At 39.0% G+C, this 17,220-nt stretch overlaps 1 protein-coding gene across 2 annotated transcripts in view; it reads left to right on the plus strand.

The window, feature by feature from the left end:
* LOC114660782 (protein-serine O-palmitoleoyltransferase porcupine-like) overlaps window positions 1–17,220 on the plus strand; it is a 131,602-nt gene that overhangs the window by 76,970 nt on the left and 37,412 nt on the right. For both annotated transcript variants that reach the window (XM_051934168.1, XM_051934169.1), the window contains exons 4-6: window positions 843–886; window positions 1,593–1,774; window positions 4,295–4,425. In XM_051934168.1, coding sequence (XP_051790128.1) covers window positions 843–886; window positions 1,593–1,774; window positions 4,295–4,425 — 357 coding nt within the window. The remainder of the gene's footprint in view (window positions 1–842; window positions 887–1,592; window positions 1,775–4,294; window positions 4,426–17,220) is intronic.

Consider the following 17,220-nt stretch of genomic DNA (forward strand, 5'->3'; position numbering starts at 1 on the left):
GACTCCGCGATAATGCGCAAAACATTTTCTGCTGACTGTTTTCTTTTCTGCACTCGCTTCGCTCCCTTGTGACATGTCGATGCCATCTTGCCATTGTTTACATTTCGCAACTCACACACACGCAAGGATTAGTTGCCAAGTCAACGAGTCTAGCATTCCTCCAAGCACAGAGGGAATGCCTGCGACGTGACAGTGAGTTTTGTCGTCATTAACAGCTGATTGTCGCCCTCTATCCCTGGATGTCGACTTTTGTCAACATTCGCCCTCAACCCCTCCTGTTGACAAAAGTTGACATCCGCCCTAAAAGAGTTAAGTTGTTTGCAAAATTTGTTCAATAAAAAGGTTCATTATTTTGACTGCAACTGTCATGCGATGTGATTCCTTCTCTTCATTAGTACCACCCCATTGAAAACTATCACTGTATGGGGTTATATAAGCCTGTATTAATACTTGTGTGCACATTAAAATATTTTTTTGTACAATGTACAATTCTCATGACAGTGAAATAGGTTATTCTTAGCCAGTCTACTGCAGTAATTGCAGTGGAAAATGTGGTTAACATCCACACATGCATGGGAAAAAAATACCATTGAATACCGTGAAACCAGTATAATTTTGAAAAATACCGTGATGTAGAATTTTGGTTATACCGCCTAGCACTACTACTTGGTACTAGGCAGTTTTCTATAGTGCTTTAACAACGTGTCATGATGAACTAGCACAAGAATGTGCGCTAGACTCAAGGACTGTTTTGTGTTGATAAGTCTTTGTTGCTTAGAGAACTGCTTTATGAATTGTTACTTTTTTCATTATATCCAATAACTGGAAGTCTTGTCTTTTAGGGAACTTCATATGATGGACACTGCCACCTGGCACAAAATGAGAGGTGAGATTTGCCACTGAATGTTTTGTCTTTGGTAACAGATTTTTTTTAAGGAATGGCCTCAAACTTAATTTTCACCATTTGCAATTAATAAGTATGATTATCTATCCACAGCTATAACTTTGGGCAGAGAGAAACCTAGACGATTAGACTTTATTCTCTTTAACACTGTAATCAGGGAACAGAACATCTCTCCTGTTTTTCTTGCATCTTTACAACAGTTCAGATAAAAAATTGAGAGAGTTGAAGAGGTATTTTAGCTTATTGTCCCATTATTAGGTACCCCTACCCATTTCAGGTAACTAACTGCTCTGTAACTAATAGCTTTGTACTCTTTGTACATGGACACACGATGCTAAAGTGTTTAAGGAGATAATTGTATAATAAGGGAATCACTTGTGTGTGCACAAATTAGTGAAGGCATAAGCAAGACTAAAGATTTAACTGAACTGGTTCTGAATACCACGTGGGTGGAGGCACTAGACACACTGGCATGAACCGCAACTACGCTTGAACAACAAACCAACACAGTATGTAATTTGTTTGGGTAAAATTAACAATGTTGAACAAATATGTAATGCATATTATATGTATTCTGATATTTTTTATCCCCCAATTAAGGTTTTTATGTCTGATTTCAAATTTAAAATGTTTGACCATTATAAGTGAATGACTTGATGAAAGCTGTTTCTTTTGTCTGCACTTGTAGGCTCACAGATGGTGGTTGCAATGAAGGCAATCTCACTGGCATTTGACCTGGACCGTGGTGTCGTGGCAACTGTACCATCACCTGTTGAGTTCATGGGTTACATCTACTTTGTGGGCACTGTCATCTTTGGCCCTTGGATCAGCTTTACAAGCTATCTGCAGGCTTCTGAGAGCCGTAAACTGGTAGGAGGAATTTTAATACTTGATGAAGGAACTGCCATAAGTCAAAGTCACACAAACGGATATATATGAATAGGAATAAAGACATCAGAATTAGCAATAGAAATCTGAAAATGAGGCAGCAGTTTTTAGTGCTACTGCCTCATAGATTTAGTATCGTGGGTTTAAATTCCTTGCCCAGCTATTATGTGTGTACTGTACATATTGTCCCTTCATGGTTACTTGGGTTTTAAAAAAAAAAAAAGCCTTTCATTGAGTCAGATGGAACAGTTTATTTACTGCACCACACAAATATGGTGCCAGCATCTCAGCATGGATTAAAGTACTTTATACTAGCACAGAAGCCTCAACCTTCTAATAATAAAAAGTAACTCTGATTACTTCAAGTTAGAATATTGTACTCAACAAGGGTGTCCTCTATCACCAATGCTTTTCATGATCGCCATCGAGCCATTGGCCATTCATCTCCTGGAGAAACCACAGGTAAAGGGAACTATTAAAGAACGACTCAAATAGAAAATATTACATGCTAACAATACGGTGCTTTATATAACAGACTTTCAATCATATCTACTATATACACAAGAATATTAACAGATTTCTGAATTTAAAATAAATTAGAATAAAAGTGTGGTTTTTTTCACAGAATTCTGTAGCATGTCATGCCAGATTGAATTCCTATCTATTCGTAATACCAAAATAAATTTAAATCTGGGGATAACCAACTCAGGTAAACTTGAAGATCTCTTTCAATACAATTTTGGACATTCCATGTAAAAACTTAACTAGGATGTTAATAGCTGGTATACCCACCATCTCATGCTAACAAGGACACTCACTACTGTCAAAATGAACATCCTCTTTAAGATACTATATCTGTTCCAAAGCATTCCCATATACATCAACAAATCTTTCTTCAAGGTGTTGGACTCAATTGTAACATCATCAATCATGAATTCAAAACAGCTACGCATCCAAAAAGTGACTTTACAAAATCTAAAGTAGAATGTGGCATAGCACCACCTAACTTTTAATGTTACCACAAAGTGGGAAATACTGTATATACACAATAAAGTTTCAGAAACTGGTGGAAATTTACAAATGGACTGACCAGGCTTGTAGTGGAAAGAAATCATTTGTGTACCCTGTTTTGTGCTCCAGTCAATGCTATTGTCAATTTACCACCAATCCAGTTGTCCTCCAATTACTTAAAATATGAAATAAATATAGAACACATTTTAAGGAAGCAAAACTCTTATCTGTTGATCCTAAACACAATAAGCACCTTTACCAACTTTTTCAGAACTTCTCAATATTTAATCTATGGAAAATGTTAGTACAGTAATTGAAGACACCTTTATATAAATAACATATTTACCCTTATGAACAATTATACTACAAGTATAATTTTCCAGCTACACACCTTTTTTCCTGTGTACAAATTAAAGTTTTGATAAAAGAAGCCTACCTATTTTTTTACAAGTCATAACCATTTCTATCCCAGAGGTAATACTGGTTATTCATGATGAAGACTCGGATAACATTTCAACAGTATTAAGGAATGGTGAGAGAGGAACCTTTCAATTAGCATCTCAGAAATGGAATGGAACTTGGCCATACATAGAATACAATCTAGTTATGTATGCCCCAAGCATTCCATAATTCAACTAAAAAAATCTTTCACATATATTGTGTTTAAGATTATCTAAAATGCACCCAGGGCAAGATCCAACCTGTAAGCACTGACATCTGGCTTTTGGTCATATGTTTTGGAAGTGCACAAAATTTACATAATTTTGTACAAATATTTTTTCCATACCTGTTGGACAGCCTTTGTATAATGATTCTTCCTGAACAATTGGCAGCTATATTTGGTGTACTCCTAGATGATATAAAATGTGCGTAGGGAGTAATCGATTGTAATAGCCTACACCACGCTACAAGCACATAAACATATTTTACCTAACCCACATTCTGTAACTCAGTGGGTTAAGTGACATTCTATATTATGTCAAATCTAGATTCTCTTATCCTATTAATTGTTCTACTGTACATAAAATATTAGGTGGGGCTTATTTATTTTTTTATTTTAGACTTTAAACAAAAAGAGGCAGCTACTGGTTTGTAAAGGCATTCAGACATGAAGCGGGTAGTCAAGGGTGTACCTGTGCAACCTGTCCTTGTTCTTTGCTCCCACTGCAAGACAGGTTTACAGAAGAACTTGCATATAACCTGGATAGTTTAAAAAACATAAACAATCATACAGTCTCCCACAGAGCCACAAAATTGCTGACTTAAGTCTAACCTCATATATTTTTTTTTAAAGATTATTGCTCATATTATTACTGTCTTCATTTTTAGCACCCATAGTATTTTTAATGTTCACTGTGATTTTTTTTTTGTTTATTTGTTATGTTTATTTTAAGTTACTTATTGTGAGATTAGTTGGTCACAGGATCTGTTGCTTTTGAGATATTTGGTTTAATATGTTTGTGAACCTTAACTGCTTTTCTTCTTCTCCAGAGTGCTGCATGGTTTTTCAAAGTCTCATCCAGCTGGGTGAAATCTCAGGTCTGCTTGGTTATCTCTAACTGTATCGCCCCTTATCTCTTCCCCTACTTCATACCCATCTATGGAAATCGTCTGATAGGCAAGTAAGTACTTTTTTTTTCTTATTCTTCAATATGGGGGGGGTTCATGTGAGTAGGGAATGGAGTACAATGAAATGTTCGCCATTCCATTATGTGAAACGGCAGTGGATTACTGATGTACTTTTTTTGCAGCATTGGAATACCTTGAAAGCAGTGAGGCATCACTATCCAATTTCAAAACATTTTTTCTTTTGTTGTGAAAGTGAAAATGCATTCCACTAGGGAACTCAGGATTGTAACATTTATTCCTGTTTTGAAAATTACAGGTTTAAACCTTTCCTTTGTACCCGTATTTGAGATTCATGGCAACACCCAATAACCACTGGCTACCTAAAGTTGTGGTCATTAATGGACATTGTATTCTGCACCTTTTCTGCATTACATTCATTATTTTAGTTAAGTTCAAGTGTATGGGGGAATGAAAGTATATGGTTGACTGCCAGAAAAAGCCAGGGACCTTGCCAGTGTCTGAATTTTCTCAGTAGGTGCTAAGATTGCCGTGAATCCTAGAGACTTGGCTGTACTTTGTGCCCCTTTTTACTCAATAAACCTTTGGTTATTACAGTTAACTAGCTTTCTGAGATTTAGTGATTCACATCATAGCTTCCATTTTGTTAGCACATTATACTTCTGCTAGATTATGTGGGCCAGAATGACAGTATTTAGGAAGTGCAGTCTTGGATACGTTGTTGAAGAATCACCCTTCCATGGCTTTCGTTCTGTGGTTTTATTTTTCATTCCTGAGACCAGAATCCCATTTTTTTGTCATCTTAATGTTTATAGTACAAGTTGTCCTTCAATAGTATACATCTGTATATAAGGTACTAACACATAGGCTATGCCTCCAGATCAGGAAGATGGGTATAATATGTGGTTGTGACAGTTGTTTGTATTAATATGTCTAGGTCTTTCCAGTATTAAACATGGGTACATTATGAATATTACCCTCATATGTACGAAAATTAGGGGCACTTTTAACCTAAACTTTTGCAGAAGAGCCCAAAATGTCAACCCAAATGTTTAATGTTGAAAAATAATAATAGAAAAGAATAACTCAAAGTACTAAGTAACAGAGGGAATAAACCAAAAAAATGTTAAGATCTCTATCTGGGCTTTCCTAAGAGTTAGCCTATATTGTAGGTCATCCTTGGGACAGTGTGTTCCTGTTCTGTGTCTCAAGCATGTATTACAACCTTTACCTTGCATCTGCCTAATTCTGCCTCCAGTGGACTGCTAATCAAAAATGTCCTCTCCACTGTGTGCTTAATGAAATTTTGATTCAGGGATAATTTTAAAATACCTCTAAGGACCACATTCATCTTAGCCTCAGAATCACTTACAGCTATTGTAAATGCTCAAAAATTTACCACAGGGACAGCAGGCTCTTGATCCTGCCCCGGCTACACAATATACAGTAGAGGATACCTTTAAATTAGATTGGGCAGGATTATAATATGAAAGAAAAAAAACAAACAAAAAAAAAACATATTACAAATTCATCTTATTGTTCTGCCCATATTTTTTTCTTTTAAATGCTCTTATTTTTCCACTCATGGAATACCTCAAAGTAATAACTTTAACAATAGAATCCCTGAAGCCTACAAAAAAACTCCTTATTCTGGCCCACCTTAAATTCCTTCTCACCTCTCCAGCAGCATCTTTTGTTTTGCAAATGTGTCAGTCAGCACAAGCAGCAAGCAGCCTGGTATCCCATTAACCCCGCAATGGAACTGAAGTCAGTCGCAAAATTCTCAGAGCTCGAGTATTTTTATCTGGGTGTGAGGTGCCTGGATTTGTATAGGGTAAATAATATATCGTTTATTTAATTCAGCTCTGTCGGGGGTTGATGGGATAGGAGGTTGCTTGCAGCTTGCGTTGATCGACACATTTGTAAAACAGAAGACACTGATGAGGATTGGTGAGAAGGAATTTAAGATGGCCCAGGATTACAAGTTTTTTTGTAGGCTTCAGGGATTCTCGTGTTATAAATGTGCGACTGTTTCTCGTGGTGTTGTGTGTTCAGGTCACTTAGACGCACAGAGATGTATATGTAGACATTCTTCCCTATGAAATTTCTTGCGAACAGGGGGAAAAATATTTACTGTTGTTTTAGACAGAATAATCAGTCCAGCTTTATTCTTTTCCATTTATTGAAAATAATCTATTAGTGCTTGTCGTGATAATTTTTTTTACAAGTAGTATATATTTGTCTTTTTGTGTGCATTTCTGTTATTTTTTCTCTCTCTGTCTCTGTTCTTTCCCCTGCATCTCATTTGATTTCTGAAAAAGCAAGACAAAATGGAAGGCCAGGTAACTCTGTTTTCTTACATGGGTAAAGCTGTTTCAGGCACTCAATGGTAAACACTTATTAGCAGATATTGAGTAATCTGAAGGTGCAATTTTCTTTATTAATATTTCACCAATATTCCTTGGTATGCACCTGGCAGCAAACCTTACCTAGTCAATTAACACCACCTCTGTAGCCAAGAAGGCGGCTGAGGAGGGCAAGCCTACCTCCCCATTCTCACCTCATTATACAGGGTCACCATTGAGAGCATTTTGACCTGCTGCATCACTGTCTTGTTTGAGAAATGCAGTGTCTCTGACCACAAGGTCCTACAACAGACAGTGCACATAGTAGAAAAGATCACTAGGACTTCTCTGACCTCTATTAAAGACATCTTTATTAAGTGTTGCATCCGTAAACCCTACAGCACTGTGGAAGAATGCTCCTGCCACTTCTATCTGGCAAAAGATTCTGTAGCATCTCAACCAGTTCTGCTAGGTTCTGCAACAGCTTTTACCTCTTGGCTGTCAGTACTCTGAAATCTGCACTGGCTCCCTCACCTCATTTTTGCTCCTAGTAGTTTGTTTATATGCATTACATTTGTTTTATTTGTTACTTCTATTGTTGTTGTTATTAGTTGATATTAATTTTTTATCTATTTATTATTTGTTTCAATCTATTACTATTCATTTGCCTGTGTATTTATTTATAGTATAGTACAGTTCTTTACTTGTCTTGTACTTGTCCTGTGTTTATGTATATATTACAGCATGGTCCTGGAGAACGATAGATAGATAGATAGATAGATACTTTATTAATCCCAAGGGGAAATTCACATACTCCAGCTTCAGCATACTGATACAAAAACAATATTAAATAAAAGAGTAATAAAAATGCAGGTAAAAACAGACAATAACTTTGAATAATGTTAACGTTTACCCCCCACGCCCCCCCGGGTGGAATTGAAGAGTCGCATAATTTGGGGGAGGAACGATCGCCTCAGTCTGTCAGTGGAGCAGAACAATGACAGCTGTCTGTCTCTGAAGCTGCTCCTCTGTCTGGACATGATACTGTTTAGTAGATGCAGTGGATTCTCCATAATTGATAGCAGCCTGCTAAGTGCCCGTTGCTCTGCCACGAATGTCAAACTGTCCAGCTCAATGCCTACAATACAATCTTATTGCAGATGTTGAAGGACGCCAGTCTTCTAAGGAAGTACAGCCGGTTCTGCCCTCTCTTGCACAGAGAATCAGTATTGGCAGTCCAGTCCAATTTATCATCCAGCTGCACTCCCAGGTATTTATAGGTCTATACTCTCTGCACACAGTCTCCTCTGATAATCATGGGGTCCAGGAGGGGCCTGGGTCTCCTAAAATCCACCACCAGTTCCTTGGTTTTGCTGGTACTCAGGTGTAAGTGGTTTGAGTCGCACCATTTAACAAAGTCCTTGATGAGGTTTCTATACTCCTCCTCCTGCCCACTCCTGATGAAGCCCACGATAGCAGTGTCGTCAGTGAACTTTTGCACGTGGCAGGACTTCGAGTTGTATTGGAAGTCTGATGTATATAGGCTGAACAGGACCGGAGAAAGTACAGTCCCCTGCGGCGCTCCTGTGTTGCTGACCACAATGTCAGACCTGCAATTCCCGAGACGCACATACTGAGGTCTGTTTGTAAGATAGTCCACGATCCATGCCACCAGGTATGAATCTACTCCCATCTCTGTCAGCTTGTCCCTAAGGAGCAGAGGTTGAATGGTGCTGAAGACGCTAGAGAAGTCCAGAAACATAATTCTTACAGCACCACTGCCTCTGTCCAACTGGGAGAGGGATCGGTGTAGCATATACAGTACTTTGCAAAAGTTTTAGGCAGGTGTGAAAAAATGCTGTAAACAAAGAATGCTTTCAGAAATATAAATAATGATTGTTTATTGTTATCAATTTACAAAATGCAAAGTGAGCGAACAAAAGAAAAATCTAAATCAAATCAATATTTGGTGTTACTACCTTTTGCCTTCAAACCAGCATCAATTCTTATAGGTACACTTGCACAAAGTCAGGGATTTTGTAGGATTATAGTCAGGTGTATGATCAACCAATTATACCAAGCAGGTGCTAATAATCATCAACATCACACGTAGGTTGAAACACAGTTATTAACTGAAACAGAAACAGCTGTGTAGGAGGCTTAAAACCGGGTGAGGAACAGCCAAACTCTGCTACCAAGGTGAGGTTGTGGAAGACAGTTTCATGTCATGGCAAGATTGAGCACAGCAACAAGACACAAGGTAGTTATACTGCATCAGCAAGGTCTCTCCCAGACAAAGATTTCAAAGCAGACTGGGGTTTCAAGATGTGCTGTTCAAGCTCTTTTGAAGAAGCACAAAGAAACGGGCAACGTTGAGGATCGTAGACGCAGTGGTTGGCCAAGGAAACTTAGTGCAGCAGATGAAAGACACATCAAGCTTCGAAATCGGAAGATGTCCAGCAGTGCCATCAGCTCAGAACTGGCAGAAACCAGTGGGACCCAGGTACACCCATCTACTGTCTGGAGAAGTCTGACCAGAAGTGGTCTTCATGGAAGAGTTGCAGCCAAAAAGCCATACCTCCGACGTGGAAACAAGGCCAAGTAACTCAAGTATGCACGAAAACATAGGAACTGGGGTGCATAAAAATGGCAGCAGGTGCTCTAGACTGATGAGTCAAAATTTGAAATATTTGGCTATAGCAGAAGGCAGTTTGTTCGTTGAAGGGCTGGAGAGCGGTACAATAATGAGTGTCTGCAGGCAACAGTGAAACATGGTGGAGGTTCCTTGAACGTTTGGGGCTGCATTTCTGCAAATGGAGTTGGAGATTTGGTCAGGATTAATGGTGTTCTCAATGCTGTGAAATACAGGCAGATACTTATCCATCATGCAATACCATCAGGGAGGTGTATGATTGGCCCCATATTTATTCTGCAGTAGGACAACGACTCCAAACATACAGCCAAAGTCATTAAGAACTATCTTCAGCGTTAAAAAGAACAAGAAGTCCTGGAAGTGATGGTATGGCCCCCACAGAGCCCTGATCTCAACATCACAGTGTGTGTCTGGGATTACATGAAGAGACAGAAGGATGTGAGGAAGCCTACATCCACAGAAGATCAGTGGTTAGTTCTCCAAGATGTTTGGAACACCCTACCAGCCGAGTTCCTTCAAAAACTGTCTGCACAGAATTTATATCCAAACAAATCAGCTTCTTCCTAGAGACAAACATGTCTACAGAGGTTTCTGCAGGAACACTCTGGGAAACTCTAAAGGCCTTCCTAAGAGGCCAGATTATTTCATATCTTTCCCATAGAAATAAATTAGAAACCAAGAAAGTGTCAGAGCTAAGAAATGAAATTACTAGAATAGATGAAGAACAAGCCAGGCGTCCAAGTGAAGCTCTTCACAGGAAAAGGCAGGCCTTGCATACAGAACTTAACATCTTAACAACTAAAGAAACTGAACAACTTATTTATAAGTCTAGACAGCATTACTATGAACACGGAGAAAAAGCTAATAAGCTTTTAGCTCAACAAATTCATAAACAAGAAGTTCACAATGCAATACCAGTAATCACCAACAAGAATGGAGAAGAAATCATCGACCATAATAAAATAATGCACACATTTAGAGATTACTATAAGTCTTTATATTCCACTGAGCCCAAAGAAGACAACACGCAATCTAATGCATTTCTGGATAATTCACAAATACCACAAATAGATGCTTTAAGTGCTGAGGAACTAGATAAACCTCTAACGCTAACAGAATTACTAGACGCTATAAAGTCCCTACAAAGCGGGAAATCATCAGGCCCTGATGGTTACCCCGTAGAGTTTTATAAGAAATTCTCCACTCAGCTAGCTCCACTCTTATTGGTAACATTTACAGAAGCTAAAGACCACCAAATACTACCTCAAACATTTCGACAAGCATTAATCACCGTCTTTCCTAAACAAAATAAGGACTTGTTACAATGTGCATCATATAGACCAATTTCACTCCTGAATAATGATGTTAAGATACTCTCAAAAATCCTAGCTAGAAGGATGGAGAAAGTGCTGCCCTCGGTAATATCACAAGATCAAACTGGATTTATTAAAGGCCGACATCTATCTTCAAATCTCCGACGCTTGTTTAATGTTATATATTCACCAGCAAAATCAAACACCCCAGAGATATTACTATCATTAGACGCAGAAAAGGCATTTGACATGATCGAATGGAATTACCTTTTCACTGCATTGGAGAAATTTGGGTTTGGCCCGAATATTTGTGCTTGGATTAAACTACTGTATACCAGTCCAGAAGCTTCAGTTTGTATTAATAAAATTTGCTCAGACTACTTTAAACTAGAACGTGGTACCAGACAAGGATGTCCCTTGTCGCCACTGTTGTTTGCAATCGCTATTGAACCACTGGCGGTTCACTGCCGAAATTCTCATCAGATAAAGGGGATTGTCAGAGAAGGACTGGAACAGAAAATTTCTCTATATGCAGATGATATGGTCTTATATATATCGGACCCAGAAAACACTGTCCCTGCTGTTTTAACAGCACTAACAGAATTTCAAAAGATATCTGGTCTTAGAATTAATCTGAATAAAAGTATACTCTTTCCAGTGAACTCACAAGCATATAATATTAAATTAGACACCCTACCTTTTACCATAGCAGATCAGTTTAAATACCTAGGGGTAAATATCACAAGTAAACATAAAGCTCTTTATCAACAAAATTTTGGCGTCTGTATGGAAAAAATTAAGCAAGACTTGCATAGATGGTCAACCCTTCATCTCACTCTAGCCGGAAGAATTAACATTGTTAAGATGAATATCCTTCCTAAACTTCTCTTTTTATTTCAAAACATTTCAATATATATCAATAAATCGTTTTTTAAAAAGTTAGATTCAATAATAACCTCATTCATTTGGAACTCAAAACACCCACGTATCCGAAGAGCGACCCTACAAAGACCTCAGGCAGAAGGTGGCATGGCTTTACCTAATTTTCAGTTTTATTACTGGGCAGCAAACATACAAGCCATAAAAACCTGGACACAAATAAATGCACATACACAGGCTTGGTCTGCAATAGAAGTAAAATCCTGTAGTACTTCTTTATATTCCCTGCTTTGCTCTCCAATAAATGAAAGTTATCGCAAATATACTAATAACCCAATTGTGCTTTACTCACTCAGAATATGGAACCAAATTAGGAAGCATTTTAAGATGGAAAATCTTTTATCAGTGGCACCTTTGCAAGGGAACCACCTCTTTCAACCTTCGCAAGTATATCCAGTTTTTAATACCTGGAAAAGTTTTGGGATTAAAATGCTCAGAGATCTTTATATAGACAACATATTTACATCTTTTGAACAATTACGTTCAAAATTTAACCTCCCAGCTACACATTTCTTTTACTATCTTCAAATTAGAAATTTTGTTAAACAGAAATTGCCCGATTTCCCCCACCTTGCACCCTCCACAATGCTGGAAAAAATACTGCTCAATTCCGAGGAAACAAACACTATTTCCGCAATATATAAAATCTTATTAGAGTCCCTACCTTTCAAAGATCCAAGAGGACATTGGGAAGAAGATCTCTTAATCAATATATCAGAAAAGGAGTGGAAGGTAGCAAAGCAGAGAATTCACTCGAGTTCTATATGCGCAAAGCATAGAATTATTCAACTAAAAATTATATATCGAGCTCATCTGTCTCGCTTAAAACTGTCCAAAATGTTTCCAGGCCAGGATCCGACCTGCGAGCGCTGCAACCAAGCTCCTGCCTCACTGGGTCACATGTTCTGGGCCTGCACCAAACTAACATCATTTTGGACAAAGATTTTTAAGTGCCTCTCAGACAGCCTTAGTATCACAATCCCTCCTAACCCACTAACAGCTGTGTTTGGTGTCCTTCCAGATGGACTTGAATTGGAGAAGGACAAACAAACGGTGATTGCATTCACTACACTCTTGGCACGCAGACTTATTTTGTTAAATTGGAAGAATCCTAATTCTCCTCTTATAAGTCAGTGGGAAACTGATGTTTTATATTATTTGAAATTGGAAAAAATCAAATTTTCAGTTAGAGGATCTGTACAAAATTTTTTCAAAACTTGGCAGGATTTAATCAATATTATTTTAGAATAAGAGAATTAACTATTATTGTATTTAACTCCCTTCTCCATCTCTTATTTATATAGATATTTACTTCTCCCCTTCTTTTGTCTAATGTTGCCTTATTAAAAAGCTTAAAGAAATTTTCCTTTAGCTAAGCTCTCCTTCTCAGGGATGGGGTTTGATTTGTTTTCAAATTTGTTGGGTTATAAATGGATCTGTTTGTATGGAATGATTACAATGAAAATTAATAAAATAAAAATATAAAAAAAATTAAAAAAAAAAAAAACTGTGTGCAAGTGTACCTAGAAGAATTGATGCTGTTTTGAAGGCAAAGGAATTTGCTATAGAATACCAGAATTGGCATGTCCAACCACTGGCTTTTCACAGATGAGAGCAGATTCACCCTGAGCACATGTGACAGGCGTGAAAGGGTCTGGAGAAGCCATGGAGAACATTATGCTGCCTGTAACATCGTTCAGCATGACCGGTTTGGTGGTGGGTCAGTGATGGTCTGGTGAGGCATATCCATGGAGGGAAGTGGGGACCTCTACAGGACAGACAATGGCACCTTGACTGCCGTTAGGTATTGTGATAAAATCATTTGACCCATTGTCAGACCCTATGGTGGTAGAGTGGGTCCTGGGTTCCTCCTGTTGCACGACAATGCCCGGCCTCATATGGCAAGAGTATGCAGGCATTCCCTGAAGACTGAAGGAATTGATACCATTGACTGGCCCCGACACTCGCCTGACCTTAATCCAATAGAACACCTCTGGGACATTGTTTGGGTCCATCCGACGCCGCCAGGTTGCACCTCAGACTGTCCGGGAGCTCAGTGATGCCCTGGTCCAGATCTAGGAGGAGATCCCCAGGACACCATCCTTCGTCTCATTAGGAGCATGCCCCGACATTGTCGGGCATGCATGCAAGCAAGCACATGGGGGCCATACAAACTACTGAGTATGATTTTGAGTTGCTGCAATGAAATTTCAGTAAAATGGACTAGCTTGCCGCATGATTTTTTCACTTTGATTTTTGGAGTGTCTTTGAATTCAGCCCTCTGTAGGTTGATAATATTCAATTCCATCAAACGATGTGGCATCCTTTCGTTCCTAAAATATTACCCAGTCCATATCAGTATAGATATCCAGCATGATTTTTTCCCATTGAGATCTGATTTGTTTTCAAAGTATTCCTTTAATTTTTTTCAGCAGTTTATAATAAAAACATATACATTTCATTTGAGTCTGTAACACCCAGTGTAAATTTTGTCTGGAAGTGATGGTATGGCCCCCACAGAGCCCTGATCTCAACATCATCGAGTGTGTCTGGGATTACATGAAGAGCCAGAAGGATGTGAGGAAGCCTACATCCACAGAAGATCTGTGGTTAGTTCTCCAAGATGTTTGGAACAACCTACCAGCCGAGTTCCTTCAAAAACTGTGTGCAAGTGTACCTAGAAGAATTGATGCTGTTTTGAAGGCAAAGGGTGGTCCCACCGAATATTGATTTGATTTAGATTTCTCTTTTGTTCATTCACTGCATTTTGTTGATTGATGAAAATAAATGATTAACACATTCATTTTTGAAAGCATTCTTTGTTTACAGCATTTTTTCACACCTGCCTAAAACTTTTGCACAGTACTGTAGATGATGGCATCCTCCGCTCCCACCTCCTCCTAGTATGCGAACTGCAGAGGGTCGAGGGCATGTTGGACCTGTGGCCTCAGGTGGTGAAGCAGCAGCCTCTCCATGGTCTTCATCATATGTGACGTCAGAGCAATAGGCCAGAAGTCATTCAGTTCACTAGGACATGACACCTTTGGGACTGGGGTGATGCAAGATGTTTTCCAAAGCCTCGGGACTCTCCTCTGTTCCAGGCTCAGGTTGAAGATGCGCTGTAGAGGACTCCCCAGCTCCAGCGCACAGACCTTCAGCAGTCGTGGCGATACTCCATCTGGACCCGCTGCTTTGCTGGCACGAAGTTTCCTCAGCTCTCTGCTCACTTGCGCTGCTGTAATTGTGGGTGGAGATGCCTCTCCTATGCTGGTATCAGCAGAAGGATGGGTGGAGGGTGCAGTACTCTGAGGTGAGAGTGGGTTAGGGTGGTCAAACCTGTTAAAGAAGTTGTTCATTTGGTTTGCTCCCTTCACGTCTCTCTCGATGGTGGCACCCTGCTTTGAGCTGCAGCCAGTGATGATCTTCATCCCATCCCACACTTCCTTCATGCTGTTATTCTACAACTTCTGCTCCAGCTTTCTCCTGTACTGCTCCTTCGCCGCCGTGAGCTGGACTCGGAGTTCCTTCTGCACGCGCTTGAGCTCATGCTGATCACCGCCTTTAAAAGACCTTTTCTTCTGGTTCAAAAGGCCCTTGATGTCACTTGTAATCCATGGCTTGTTGTTAGCATAGCAGCATACTGTTCTTACTGGAACTACAATGTCCATACAGCAGTTAATGTAGTCAGTAGTGCAGTCAACAACCTCCTCAATGTTCTCACTATGTGATCCCTGCAGGATATCCCAGTCCGTACTTCCAAAGCAGTCTCTCAGAGCCTGCTCTGCCTCAGGGGACCACTTCCTGAATGAATGTGTGGGTTGTAGGTAGCTCCCTCACTCATGGTTTGTAGTGAGGCTGAAGCAGGACCAGGTTATGATCTGCTTTCCCAAGTGCAGGCAGCAGGGTGGCGCTGTATGCGTCTAACGTTTGCATACAGTAAGTCAATAGTCTTATTTCCCCGGGTGTTACAATCCACATACTGGGAGAAGGCAGGTAATGTTTTGTCAATCGTCACATGGTTAAAATCTCCAGCAATTAGCACAAGCGCCTCAGGGTGCTGTGTTTGTAACTTAGCAACAGCAGAATGGATGACGTATTTGCTGGTATTTGCGTCTCTGTCCGCTCTAACTGTGCTAAACCCGGGTAGCTCCACGTTAGCATCTGGGATGGTAGTAGTTAGCCATGTGTCGCAAAAACACAACAAACTGCATTCTCTGTAGGTCCTGATCTTTTTCACCAGCACAGCCAGTTCGTCAATCTTATTTGATATTGAGTTCGCATTTCCCAGGATCACATAAGGCACCGAAGGCTTAAAACGCCACTTTCTCGCAAGTCGCTTCATTTTTTAGCTTAGTGCCGGCTCTGCTGCCACGATACCGCCTTCATACCTCGTCGGGTAAATAGGAAACCACACCGACACTGGCATTTGTTCTCAGCACTTGACGTTGACTACTTGAATAGACGAGTCTCGGCGTGTAAAAATCCATGTCCACGTAATAACAGTAAAAGTGTCCAGGGAACGAATCCACATAAAAGAAAGTGATAGGAGTGATCAATAAAAAAAAAAAAAAAGGTAGAAAAATAAAGTCATAAATGGAGCTGCTGAAAAGGCTGCCACTCTTGGCGGCGCCTGAGTCATAAAAATATATATATACACACACACGTATATATAATATGTGTGTGTGAGTATATATATTTATGTATGTATATATATATATATATATATATGTATGTATATATATATATATATGTGTGTGTACCCTTTCACTGTAAATTAAAAGCCGGTTTAGAAATTGTTTGGATGAGTAAAGAATATTTTTCATCTTAGATTTGGATAGTCTATTTTATTGAACACTTTGTTAGTTCCCTTCATAATTATTTGGTGCTTCTCTAGGAAAGAAATTTGGGTTTCTTGGTGGAATTATAATAAGTTTCAAGCTTTCCCACGGCTGTTTGCAAAGTACTTTACATGTTCAACCCATTAGCTTTTTTCAGTTCTTTTTCACACCTCTGTTCAACAACATAACTTAAACATTATAATGCATTTGTAATATTTTAAAAAGATGTCATGATAGAAAAAATGGACATTGTCCAAGCCAATTCCCAGAACAGGATAATCCTAGTACCATATAGAAAATGTTTCAAACACCCATTACCCTTCTGTCTCCACATTATCTGTATTACTTAACTGTTCTCCTTGTAAGCTTATTGAAAAACACCACTGAGTCATCACTTCTTCAAAACCTGCATTCAGATTGCTTGAAAATTTTGAAGAAAAAAATCCCTCAAACAGTGTACCCTACACAAATTACAATTCCAAAATGTTGAAAAACGTAAAACGGCCCATTAAGCACCCCAGGAACCAAACTTGCTGTCATTTGTCATTTTCATAATCAATGTTTGCCTACTGAAAGACTTTATTTGGGCAGCCTGAAATTTTTTCTCACTTCTGTTGGTTTATTTATTTTCACTACTCACTCCAAGCAAGATTTTATTTTTTGGCAACATATTGTACAGTGGATATTGTAATATCACAAGAGGATGTGGAAAATTTAACCTGGCATCCCTAACTTTTATTCT

The sequence above is a fragment of the Erpetoichthys calabaricus genome, chromosome 11 (genome assembly GCF_900747795.2).
Source record: "Erpetoichthys calabaricus chromosome 11, fErpCal1.3, whole genome shotgun sequence".
NCBI classification, from domain to species: Eukaryota; Metazoa; Chordata; class Cladistia; order Polypteriformes; family Polypteridae; genus Erpetoichthys; species Erpetoichthys calabaricus.